Source organism: Numenius arquata, chromosome 2, assembly GCF_964106895.1.
Source record: "Numenius arquata chromosome 2, bNumArq3.hap1.1, whole genome shotgun sequence".
In the NCBI taxonomy this organism is placed as follows: Eukaryota; Metazoa; Chordata; class Aves; order Charadriiformes; family Scolopacidae; genus Numenius; species Numenius arquata.
Genome location: NC_133577.1, coordinates 74900729 through 74913688, shown reverse-complemented (window position 1 = coordinate 74913688; position 12960 = coordinate 74900729). Strand labels below are relative to the sequence as shown.

The following is a 12960-nucleotide window of genomic DNA, read 5'->3' as shown; positions in this document are numbered from 1 at the left end:
GAGCCTATCTAGTCAGGGCCACCACCTCCCCATTCCCTGCAGATGGACCCCTGACCCCATAACCAGCTCCAGCTGTGTACAGAGGGCACCGTGCACCTCTGAGAACACCCAAATGGAAGCAAACAGGGATACTGTTCAGCCCCCATGGGCCAGAGGGGAGCCCACCCTTTGTGTGACAGCTGCCAGGATGGATGCACCCTGCATCGCACCACCCCAGCCCAAAAGGACCCCTTAGTTTCTCCTTTTGGAGGAGGAGGCAGCACTGTGTGCAGCACCGCAGCCCAGCATCCTCAAGGCTCTGGTACCCTCTGCTGGCCCTGAACATTTCTTTTGCTAATGAAGCCTCTCCTGAGGTGTGTTTTTTCAGCCTGAAGGTCACTCACATATACGATAGCAGCTTTTCTGGCACCCGCAGGGGCTTCACCCACCTGCAGTGCCCGACATTGCACTGTCTTCAGAGTTCCCCACCTGCACTCTTGCACTTCTGAGCTGGCCCTGAGCTGCTGAGGGCAGGGATGTACCCACTCCTCCCATCTTCAGGAGAACACTTAAGAGAACCAATACTACTTTGCTAGAAGTGGCAAAAACCTCGGGAGTTTGACAAGTGCAAGGTCACACAGTAAACGCAGAAGGGCGAGTGGCTGCACAAGTCCCTCCTGGGGCAAAAAACCCAGGAGAGGCTCAGGCTCCTGGCAAGTGGGACGGCCCTCCCCCTGGCTGCCATCTCATAAACAAGGCAGTAGAGGTTTGGTGAGGAGAGCACATAGCTCTTGGACATCACCCTCCATCCCCATCCTTAACTGGCACCGCTCTACCCCACTGGGTCAAGACAGGGGGCTCTGCCCATGCCTCCAGCAAGGCTTTCATGCATGCCCTTTACACTGCAGGGCAAAGTACTTACCTACCACAGTCCTTGGAGACAGGAAGGAAGGATAAACAAAGAGCAACTTTGAAGCAGGGAAGAGCAGGTAGTTTCCTTTGCTGCCGCTGGCAGACAGGGAAGATGGCAGCAGCCTGCTCGCAATGACGGGCTAAGGTGCCTCCTGCATGGCTAAGCCCAACAGGGCAGCTGGAACAAACAGGATTTATGCCTTAATACAGATCAAACCCCAAGTGAGACATGATTTTCTACCTTCAGGGGTGCTGGTGCTGCCCACAGGTCTATGTCCTGCCTTGAGGTGAGTTCCCAAGGTGGGCAGTGGGCAACACAGGGGGAGCAGAAGTAAGGTCTTCCCAACCACAATCCTACACTGCCACCGATGGGGGAAGAGAGTACATCCCCTCTGTCCCTCCAGGCAGCCAAAGACCCTAGGCTACCAATATCAGTTTTTTTATTTTAATACAAACTAAAACCTTTCAGAGTTTGAAGAACCACTGATGTGACACATAGACAAAGCACCCAAGGGGAACCCCGACTGCCCCAAACCCTGGTTTCAGAGGGAGGCTCCAGGCTGTTTGGTCCCCAGGAAAAGCTATTTCCAGGAGCAGGCACCGACGCCACGGGGCTCTCCGCCCAAACATGGGCAGGCCTCAGGCAGCAGCAGTTCCCTCCCCATGTGTGGGACGGGGAGGTCACTTGATGCGGTAGAGGACTTTGCGTTGCATGCGGTGCTGGATCTCTCCCCGCCGCATCATCAGCTGCAGCACCTTGTAGATGGCATGTTCTGGGTATTTCTGGAAAAGGGGAGAACACAGGGAGATGAGCCAGCAGTGAAAAGCTCACTGCAGCCCCCTGAGAATCTGCAACCACCGCTAAAGCCTGACTGTGCCTCTTCAGAAGGAGGGAGTCCAGTCGCACCAGGTGCCGATGCTCCTTTCTGGTTTCACTATTTTAGCTCTGACTGCAGCCAGTATCACAAAATAAACAGTTTTGGTTTGGAAGGTAGGACCCCAAACTACCCGAACAGCCCCAAAACTCAGTGCTTCTGCAGAAAATTGAGTGAGTTCTCACCTCCCTTAAAACTCTGCAATCACATTGCCCACCACTCCTTGTAAACAACTTCAAAAGCAGGTATGACCAAAAGGCTCTCCAGCCACCTCTTAGGGAATGGGTTTCACCCTAAGAGGCAGTCTGGCATGCTTGGTTTCACAGCCCAACCCTCCGCAGAGTCCCAGGCCCACCTGCCGCATGAAGTCCTGGACAATGCTGTGCTCTGACACCTGAGAGCCGATGGCAAAGCGGCGCTTGAGCTGCTTCTCAATGCGAGACAGCATCTCTTGGTCCTCCTGTGTCGTGAAGCCTTCTGCCCCTGGAGGGAAAGGCTATGTGAGCTCTCTGCACTGCCCAGATGTCGCTCTCAGGCATTCTGGCTTTGTCTCCTGTGTCTCCCACCACATCTGTGTGTCTCGAAGACTTTAGGGAACCCATGAGCAAATCCACCATCAAAGGCTGTGGAGCTTCAAAGACACAGCTGAACATGGAACTGACTGCTGAAGCTTCCTTGAAACCCTTTGTGCTGCGCTGCCTCCCAGGGAGGCTTTGTCTCCACCCCCATAGGGAAGACATTAGAGGACTAACAGGTTGGACTCTGCCCTTGGGACCATAAGGAGCCAAACGATCTCTCCCCTGCCCACCACAGGTAGGGACCCTCAGTGTCATTTGTTGTTGCTCTCCCTGTGAGTCACAGCCCCAGGACCATGATGGCTCCTTGCTGCCACTGGCATTGCTTTGCCTTTGCTCAGATCTGTCCCGTGGGTGCCTTGTAGCACCCCCTGCCCCTTCCCAGGAGGGAAGTTCGGATCTCCTTGACCTGAGCAGCCAGGTCAAGCATGTCACACCTGCCCCCAGCACAGAGCATCTCCCCCTCACCTGACAGGCTGCCCGACATGGCTGCATCAAGCGTGGACACATGGAAGAGCCGCAAGGCTTCCTCAACATCTGCCTCAGTAGCAAAAGGCTGAAGCTTCATCTTCGCCAGGGACTCAGCAATGCGCACGATAGCCTCCAGCTGCCTACGGCCAAATGAGATGTTCCCTACTTTCTACTGCGGTTCTGAGGGGTTTTTCTCCTTTCCCCCCCAACCCCTGACACCCCCCACCTACCCCACTCCAGGCACCTCCTTTCCCCACTCTGCAGCACTTCCAACGTTGTCCCATTCACAGAGGACTCCTTCAAACCCCAGCATCCCACTAACTCCCCTCCTGGGCTACCCCAGGTGGCACCCAGTGATGCAACCCCAAGGGTTCTGGTGGGGTGAAGAGGGCAGGGTTGCTCACCGGACAGTGATGGGGATGCTGGAGCGGCGGTCGCTCTCCTGCTCGTGCTGGCGAGTGCCGTTCCGCATCAGGATGTAGCGGTTCTTCAGCTTCTCTGCTGCCGCCGCTGACAGCCGAGGGCCACACTTCCTGCAAGGCGGGACAGGAGCTGGAGGTGGTGGCCATCGGGGACGGTCCCCTGGGCAGGGAGGCCCCCAGGCACTCCTTGCTTCCTCATGCCACGCTGTGGCACCATTGTGAGCTGCTCTTACTTCCCTTTTTTCCGGGCACGAGTTAAAAAAATGTCACTTGGACAGAGCACTGGCAAATACTGGCTGCACGGTTCCCTTCTCCCAAACACCTCCCACCCTGCAGCCCAGGTACTGGCAAAAAGTCATGCCTCTCACTCACGTCCGACAGAAGGAGATGAGCTTCTTCAGCTTGTTCAGCTCAATCTCGCCCTCCACGGCCTGGGTCTGTGTCAAGGCGCTCACATGTAAGGACATCACGTGCTTGGCCAGCGTCTAGGAGAGCAGAGGGCAATCAGGCAGCTGGAAACCCCACCGCTGCCTCCTCCCAAGAAATGGGGCACTGTAAGTCCCAGCTGCACCCACACGCCCCAGCCCACCATGTCTCGCTCCTCATTGTGCTCATCCTTGACGATGAAAATCATGTCAAATCGGGACAGGATGGTGGGCATAAAATCAATGTTCTCCTCGCCCTTGGTCTCATCCCAGCGCCCGAAGACAGAGTTGGCAGCAGCCAGCACTGAGCAGCGGGAGTTGAGAGTGGTTGTGATTCCTGCCTGTGGGGGGAAGGAGAAATGGATGGGGTCAAAACCACGTCCACGTCACAAGCAGGGCTAGTGAAAGGTCCAAAGCAGTTTGCAAGGACACCTCCTCAGTCACTTGCATTTAAATAAAACCCTTTAAGTAGCACCTGGTTTCTATATAATGGTTCCGCATTGGAGAGGGGTCAGCACAGAAGCTACATGGGGTTGGGCGCGCATGCCTTTCTGGAGGAAGGCTGGCTTCAGCTGAGACTTGAGCGCTGAGTAACTTCACTTAAAACCTCACGTCAAGGGCAAGGACACACAAGACTCCACCCCAAGTTTTTGATCTAAGCCAGAAACTGGGTGGCCAGGGCTGAGTCTCCCTGGGCATCCCCAGGGGAAAAGCACAGGTTTGCAGGTAGCAGGGCAAGAGCGACCAGCAAGGACCAGCCGTGGTGGGTGCTCGGCTACCAGGGACTGAACAGCTATGGAGTGAGCCAGAGTGACCAGGAGGGAGCAGAGGTGCTACAAGAAAAAAAATAAAATAAAAAAAAAAAAAAAATGAAGTTGAGCAGTGGAAATAAAGAGATTCTGATTTGAGAGAAGACCTGGCATCAGGATGTCAGGCAGTTTCTGTAGATCTTCCAAGGGGATGGAGAGCAGGGAAAAGGAAGAAAAAGAAGTGAAATTAGGCTGTGACACAGGAACATCAGCAGAACTACTAAATCCAGAGGAGCAGAGAACAGGCAGAGCAGGAGGAACTCATTTCAGTCCCACTGAAGTTCAGGCTGCCTGAGCGAAGACAACCCAAAGCCTTCAGGCAGGGCTGGAAACCAGTAACCATCAAAACCACTGCCTGGACTCTAAATTGGGCAATTCTGGCAAAAGATACGTGACCACTGGTTGCTGGGCTCTCAGAAACCCAGTGGCAAGTCAGGCTCCCGCCTCGAGGCGATGTGCACCTGCAGCTTACCTTAGCAATGGAGATAGTCTGCTGCTCCATGGCCTCGTGTATGGCCACACGGTCATCCTCCCGCATCTTCTCATCCGAGGTGGCAGAAATAAGGTGGGGAGAAAAAAGTCACCATCAGTCACCTCCATCAGACTTCAGTTACACACCCACCAACGCTGACCCCTGAGGTAAAGCTCTGCAAGGACCTTTACCCAACAGCGAAGATGTAACCAGAACTTCCCTGCAGCCCCGTCCCCCGACCTTCCCCGAAAGAAAGCGAGGCAGCCTGAGGAGAGCTGCCTTTAATCCTGCAGCTCTGGGCTCTCCTGGGAGCAGCTGGCAGCCCAAGGGCTCTCTTCCCCGCTGCCATGTAGGCAGCCCCTGGGTACCTTGTCAAACTCATCGATGCACACCACTCCCCCGTCCGCCAGCACCATGGCTCCTCCCTCCATGAAGAAACTCCTGGAGGAAGGGTCGCGGATCACCGAGGCCGTCAAGCCAGCAGCGCTGCTGCCTTTCCCTGAAGTGTATACCTAGCAGCATGCGGGACAAGGAGACAGCATATCAACCACTGTGGGATCCAGGAACCCACCACTCCAGCTGGAGGACAAAGCACCCCCAGCACCACAAAATTCAGAGCTGCTGGAGGAAACACAAGGACCTCCAGGAAAAGTTCTCAGCACATGCTGAAAGCAGACCTGCTGGGTACAGAGCAAGACTATTGCCTAGTCCCAGGCCTCGGACTAAGCAGCTGTGACGCACCAGAGGGCTTGCAGACACACAAATACAGGTATTAAGTACAGAACAGAGCGATTCATTGTTTGGTGGGCTGCTGCATTAGCTTTGTTTTCTCCCTCAGGGAACAACGCAGCCAGAGGCTGAGTTTAATAGAGACCACAAGAAAACACAGCTGAAAATATAATTTCATGCCTGGGCTCAGCCTGGAGGTCCGTGCCTGAGATGCAGTCAAATTCATTTGTCCTGACCAGCCAGCCTCTCCACTGATCAAGTCTCAACAATCAACAACAGCAGCAGTCACATCTTTGGACGTCTGCAAATAGCCTGGCTCATATCATAATGAAAGGCATTACTTGCTTCTCCCCATCCTTCCACCCCGTCTCTTCCAGGCCAGCACCAGAAATGGCAGTTCGAACCTCTGCCAGCCCATCCAGCCGTGGATGCACAGGAGATATCTGCTATGACAAAGGCTTGGTCTTTGGTGCTATGCAAGGAGCAGAAGGAAGAAAGGAGCAGCAGTACACCACCTACCCCAATGGGGGAACACTTCTCAACAAACTTCAGCAACTGGGATTTGGCCGTGCCAGGGTCACCCAGCATCAGTAAGTTGATGTCTCCTCTGCGGGTCAGTCCATCCGGGAGCCTGGCACAACAGAGTAGGAAAAAGAGAGGAAGGAGGGAAGATGTGCCTTCATTTTGGTAACAAGTGGCAGGTGGTTAGTAGCACTGCCAGAAGATAGTATGAGGGCTTTGTGCCATGACTGACAGCCTTGCCACCACTCCCTCTCCACCAGGCTTGCTTTTCCCTCCTTACCTCTTGCGAGAGCCTCCAAATAAGAGGCAAGCAATGGCCTTCTTGATGTCGGTGCTGCCATAGATGGAGGGCGCGATGCTCTTGGCGATGGTCTCATAGACGTTGGGCATGGCAGCAAGGCGACGAAGTTCCTCCTCTTCTTGAGGAGTCACTGAGCCAGCAAAGCTGTGTCCTGTACAGGGAGGAGGAGAATGAAGCAACAGTGAACAATGGATGTTTTAAAGTAAATGGCACCACTCCCTACACCCCCAGCACCAAAATCCCTTTTTGAAAATCACGCCAAGTGCCACCAAGTGGGAAGAACAGAGAGGGCAGGCATTTGCTATGCCAGCAAGGAAGGCTGTGTCCCTAGAGGCTGGTAGGAAAAAGCAAGGACCTTGGGCAAAGCAGCTCTGGAGGAACCAGAGGGAGAATTACAGTCAGGACCATATTTTAAATACATAGCTCAATTTTAACCATTGACTTCAGCCCAGATCCTCAGGGATGGCTTAGCAGATTCCCACTAAGATCAATAAGATAAAAGCACTTAAATACCATGGAGAACTCGGGCTGAAGCCTCCTTATTTAATATCACTAAGAAAAAGTCATACAGGACATGACTATAGAGCATCCAGGGCAAGTTAGACCCCCGGAATGGCTCAAACCTTCTGCTATATAAGCAGCAGAGAAGGACCCAGGCTGTGACTTCATACAGTCCTTGACAGGGACCACCTTGTTCAGGAAGGAGGTTCTCCCAACACAGACCAGACAGGCACCACAAGCAGCCCTCACCTGAGCCCTCCACGTCCACCTGGATGCCCACCACACGGATGTAAGCACTTCGGATGCCCACACCCACGTTGTCACGGCTTCTGTTCTTGCTCTGGGCAGACTTCTTGATGGAATAGATGCCCATGACAGTGACTCTGTTCCCTGGGACAACTTTGTCACACAGGTACCTAAAGAGGAGGAAGGGGAAAGCAAAGGATGGTAGCAGGGGAAAGGATGGCACCAGCAACACCCGCTAGCCCTGAAGGGTGAGGTGGGGAGATGGCACTGGTACCTGTCGCAGTACAGCTGCAAGTGCCGGGGCATCTCCCCGTGCGGCACAGCGTCTGGGGACTCCTGCAGCTTCAGGACCTGGAAGTCCACGCACTTACACTTATCTGGCATGATGAAATAGGGGTCCAGTGGGCATTTTGGGCGGCCGGCTTGTTCTCTGCAGAGAGATCAGTCAGGGAAGGCTGCTGGCACTCCAGAGCCACCCCTGGGAGACCCCCTGTAGAGGGGACAGCAGTGACAGGGCCCAGAGCAGCCACCCCTCCGAGCGGTGCCCAGCAAGTGAGAAGGGCGGTCACACAGGGCTGAACCAAAGGCCTTTGTCTTGTCTTCAACAGCTGCCGAAAGCAGGCATGAGAACAAGCCAAAGACAGGGTGATACTTGCCTGAATACTCGCCCTGCCTCCCCCCCCTTCCCCTGCTAGCTAAAAGCGGCGAGGAAGGTAATTCATTAATTACACAGAAGGTAACAGTACAAACTCAGCAACATGGCAGGGCATTTTTCTTTATAACCTCGTGCACAAAGCAAATGTTAAGTGGTTTCTGGTGAGAAAGCAATTAGCGATGTGACAAGGCTGCCATCAACCTCCCAGTCTCTCGAGACGTATCTGCCTTGCTAGAATACACGCTCTCCGAAACAAGGAGCACCTCCACGTCCTGCTGCCGTCTCAGCACATCACCACGGATGCCTGACTCCATGCAGGTGGGGGACAGTGCTTTTGGGGAGGGTAACACGAGAGGGCTGATGCACTCCTGCAGATGAGGATCAGGGGCCAGGCGCTGTACAGACCACACGCAAGAGCGATCCCTATCCCAAAGGCCTCTCAAACCTCATTAGAGATAAGGCGCAGGAAATAAATACTGGCAGGCACGAGGTTGAAGACACAACCCACCAGGATCAGTCAGCACAAGAGCTGCAGCACAGCACCTAATGCCTATGGTTTGCAAGGGCATCAAGAGATGTAAAGTGGGATTTCAAAGTTAGTAGCAACGTGTCCCTACAGAAGGTAACACAAAACAGCCCCCTGGGGAGGGGGAACATAAAAGCAAGGAGCTTGTTTGGAAAAGATAAGCACTTGAAAGGAAGTTAAGACACCAGCCCTACAGAGCATTATGGGACAGCTGGAAGCAGGAATGAACCTTTAGGTACAAGAGGCAAAGCGCCCTGCAGATGTAAAGACCTCCTCGGACACAGCTGACCAACACAGCTTACAGCACTGGTCATACAGCACCACGACCAGCGTGGTTGTAGATGGATGGAGCTAAAACCTGCCAGCCATAGGTGCACACGGGCAACATGAAGGGGGAAGGCAAATGCTTCTGCCTTGTGTGACAGGGAGCTGACTCTATGCAGCAGGCATGGGACGGAGCGGGAGCCGAAGCAGGGAATGCAGCCTTTTTTCTCCACCAGTATCCCCGTATCAGTCCTTACGTGTTACATTTCCTGGGGAGAGCGTAACCCTCCAGGCCCGGGCGCACCGCAATGTTGCTGATGGTGTTACGGCAGCTGCGGCACTGGATGGCTATTTTGGTGGCTTTGGCTCTCACAGGGGTCGCTGCAATTACGATCCCAGGGATCTTCACGAGGTGGGACATCTGGTCAGACTGAAAGGCAAAAGGTTGAAGGGAAGGTGAGAAAGGTGTCACTGGAGGATGGACGGGAAACTCAAGATGTTAAAGAAACACAGTTCTTTCTTAGCTACACTTCCCACAGGCATAGGGCTAAGGTACCAGAACAAAAAAGTCTGCATTTCTTGACATTGTCACTCTCCTGCTCTAGAGTAGTAGGGGAAGGTTGCATGACTTAAGGCATGCTGATTTCAAAACAAAAGAGAAAAGGACTAAACACTAAGTGTAGAACATCACTAATAGCAATAACATTCCCACAGCAGGAGCCAGTAATAACAGTCCTTTACAGTCAGATTTAAGTTGCAGAGTATCCCTGCTTGAAAATTAGTGTACAACCCATGTCCTGAACTACACGATCAAGTAGTGAAAGCTCCCCTGCCATCACACCCACACATGAGCAAGCCCTGCCACTACTGCTCAGTGCGGCAGCGGCTTCACCTCACCTTCAGGCTGCGGATGTTGGCTGCGTTGGCATCCGATCTCAGCATGACCTGGATGTCTTGGAGAGTTTCCTCCCCTGAAGGACGAGGACGGGTGACCTCATCTGCGACTTCTTTTGCTGCTTCTTCCAACTAGAAAGGGAACAACTAGGCTATTAGGGGTATATTATAGCGTGTTGTCAGGGCTGCTCTCACAATGTGAGAACATCAGCGCATCAGGTCAGCCACCCACTCTGTCCTTACCAGCTGCAGGTGCTCCGCTGGTTGCTTGTACAGATAGTCAGCGAGATCTTCATCAAAGCTGGCCAAGTCTTCCATCTCCACCTCCACCCAGTACTGACTCAGGTTATAGTGCCGTTTAAGCTCATCCCTGGAAGGCAGCAAGCGGTAGAGGTTTGAAGGGCAGAAACCACAGGTCACCCACAGTGACCTCATGACAAGTAGGGAGTCCTTGGTTTGGAAAGCAAATGGAGCAAATCAGGAGAGTGCCAAGAGATGCACAAGGCGACCTGGACAAATTTTTCACCCAAAATCGCTTTGAAATGTGACCTAAGACCAGGGACACCAGTGCTTCCAGTGCCAATGTAAAGTACAACACTAATTGTTTACTACAGTTAGGCGACCAGATAGGCAATTAGAAAAATTCTATGCAGGATAATACTTATTATCCAACTTAAAATACAATTTAAAAAAGAAAGTAATAGCATAGCAGGCAATGTTCTCCTTAAAAAAGCTGGGATGCTTGTCAGAGATGAAAGGTGAAAGATCATCCCAGGCCTTGCACGATACATCTGTATGTCCTCTCACAGTCGTCTTTCCAAGCTCCACAGGCGAAGGGATGGCCAAGGGACCTTCACAGCCTCAGAAGGCACACACAGACAGTGCTGCACTGATTTTAATGGATACAGACAAAAATCCAGACCAGAAAGCACTAGAACTTGAGGAGAGACCCTGAATTTCAGAACCAGGGGCCAGTTTGGCAGCGGGGATCCCTCTAGTGCTACCTCTGCTGCTGGCCGGCTGCTTAAAAAATCTGGGAGAACACCAGACCTCGGTTTCCCTACAAGGTTAAATGGGAACAGCAGCATTTCTTACAATGACAAAGAGCTCTTTACGGTCTACAGAAAAAGAAACGCTGAGATGTGCTAGACCTGGGGAGGGCACAGCAGGAGAGAGGTTAACAGCAGGCAGGATGTGCAAAGAGGAGGGGTTAAGGCTACGGCAGAGGACGGGGCGGGGGGGGGGTCGCAGCCTCACCTGTATTTGAAGGTGAAGCCCGTCCGGTCCGTGCCCACCCGGTACTGCCGCAGGAACTCCTTGAACCGCTTCTGCAGCTGGGACTTCCGAATCTGCCCCTCGTCCGCCGCCGCATCGCCCCCGAAGCTGTCGCTGTAGTAGATGCCGGGGTCATCGAAGCCGGACATGGTGACGGCGGCTCCCCTGCGAGGGCGAGAGCCCACGGTCAGCCCCGACCCCCTCCTCCCACACACCCCCCACCCGCGCCAAATACCCCAGGAGATGCCGGCCCCCTCCCGCCGCACTGTGCCCCGCCACGCACTGCCCCCGTCCTCGTCCCCTCACCCCCAGTGCTCCACGGGACCCCCCACCAGCACCACCTTCCCGCTGCACCGCGCCCCACGCACCGCACCGCCCCCCTCCCCCCCCGTATCCCAGGGGATCCCCCACCCCGAATACCCCACGCGCGACCCTCTCCCCACTGCACTGCGCCTCCCCCCCGCCCAGTGCCCCAGGGGATCCCCCATCCCGAATACCCCACGCGCGACCCTCTCCCCACTGCACTGCGCCCCCCCCCGCCCAGTGCCCCAGGGGATCCCCCATCCCGAATACCCCACGCGCGACCCTCTCCCCACTGCACTGCGCCTCCCCCCCGCCCAGTGCCCCAGGGGATCCCCCACCCCGAATACCCCACGCGCGACCCTCTACCCACTGCACTGCGCCCCCCCCCGCTCAGTGCCCCAGGGGATCCCCCACCCCGAATACCCCACGCGCGACCCTCTCCCCACTGCACTGCGCCCCCCCCCCCGCCCAGTTCCCCAGGGGATCCCCCACCCCGAATACCCCACCCGCGACCCCGCTCCGCACCTGGAGACCCGCGAGAAGCCGCCACCAACTTTTTCGCGGCAAAACCAGCGCGCGGCGGAAAGCAAACTGGTGGGCGGGGCGCGCCGCTGCCGCGCTCTCCGATTGGCCCGGCCTCCCTCCCGCCCCGCCCACAAGAAGATGAGCGCGACACCGCCTCTGCCGCCGATTGGCCGGGGAGCTGCGCTCCGCCCCGCCCCCTTCCGGCTGGGCACGGTTTGGCGCGAAATCTGGGGGAGAAGAGCGGGGCGGAGGCAAAATGGCGGTCGGGCGGGACCATTGCGGCGGTGCGGGGAGGGGGGTGCGCGGATGAAACCATTGCGGGCGGGGGGAGCGCGTTAGTTGCCCTCAGGCGTGGGGAGAAAGCGTGGCTGCCTCAGGCCCGGGTGGAAGGAAAGGCGTTAGTTATCGAGAATAAAATAAATTACCGCTGTAGGGGTCTTGGGGGCAGCTGGATCTTGTTGTTGCAGGGCCCGGTGGGGTGGCAGGGCCTGAGCGGAGTGTGTCTGTGAGTAGGACAGGCCTGGGCCCGGGCCTAGCTGGCTGCGGTGCAGTGGACCCACAGCCACGGAGGGCATGGGACAGGAGAAAGCTGCTGGATGCTGTGGGATGTAGTGTGGGGAAGTGGCGGGTAGGCGGTCTGGCCGAGGCCCTCCAGGGATGGCAGTGGCTGAGCAGCAAGCCTGACAGCCTGCAAACAGGCTGCTGTCGCCTCTGGGTTCATGCTCTTTGGGATGCTTTTCTACTGACTAGTAGTATATTATGGGGGAACGCTGGCAGGTCACTGGGTAAGCATTGTTGGCCCTTCAGGAATGTGGTAGTGAGCATCCTAAGTGAAAACAAAGCTGGGAAGCGTAATGCATTGCAAGGGAGCTTTTAACTGTAGCAGATGAAAAATAAAGACCGTCTCATTGCAGAGAAACCAGATCTATTCATAAAGATCATGGACAAGTACAAGCAAAGCTTTAGTCTTCACCTCTGAAGACTTCTTTAGGCTCAGCCTGGAGTCCTTCAGCCGCAATGGCTGTGAGATACTCAAAGCACCATCTCTTCTGCCATGAGCCTGGAGGAGATGATGTCAGTCAGAGTCCAGATTTCCTAACTTTTAGATCACAGTTATGATCTCTTTGGGCAGCAGAGACGGGCTGAGTGTGGTAGAGTGCATTTCTGAGCTCATGGGTGTTTGTTTGCATGCTTGGGATGTTTAGTTACTCAGCATGGTTGAATGAACATCATTACTTAGTTGGGGTGGGTTAGAGGGACCGAATAGGTAGAACTTGCT

At 54.9% G+C, this 12960-nt stretch overlaps 1 protein-coding gene across 1 annotated transcript; it reads right to left on the bottom strand.

Moving 5' to 3' along the window:
- Positions 1 to 1315: 1315 nt before the first annotated feature.
- MCM5 (minichromosome maintenance complex component 5) lies at positions 1316 to 11012 on the bottom strand. Its single transcript, XM_074168668.1, has 16 exons — positions 10836 to 11012; positions 9822 to 9948; positions 9582 to 9710; positions 8942 to 9114; positions 7514 to 7669; positions 7243 to 7409; positions 6472 to 6643; positions 6189 to 6300; positions 5309 to 5452; positions 4941 to 5006; positions 3824 to 4000; positions 3607 to 3719; positions 3217 to 3345; positions 2810 to 2952; positions 2122 to 2249; positions 1316 to 1674 (listed from the first exon to the last, which is right to left on the bottom strand). Exons 1-16 carry the CDS (start codon positions 11000 to 11002, stop codon positions 1573 to 1575), a joined length of 2205 nt encoding a protein of 734 aa, XP_074024769.1. The 5' UTR covers positions 11003 to 11012; the 3' UTR covers positions 1316 to 1572.
- Positions 11013 to 12960: the final 1948 nt, after the last annotated feature.

Bases quoted from the DNA above. Each gene is read 5' to 3' on its own strand.
- MCM5 (XM_074168668.1), bottom strand. From the start codon at position 11,002: ATGTCCGGCTTCGATGACCCCGGCATCTACTACAGCGACAGCTTCGGG. The intron at 5,453-6,188 runs GTAGGTGGTGTA...GCATGCTGCTAG, and splicing joins AGAAGTGTTCCCCCATTGGG to GTATACACTTCAGGGAAAGG. The intron at 4,001-4,940 runs GTAAGCTGCAGG...TTCCCCCCACAG, and splicing joins AGACTATCTCCATTGCTAAG to GCAGGAATCACAACCACTCT.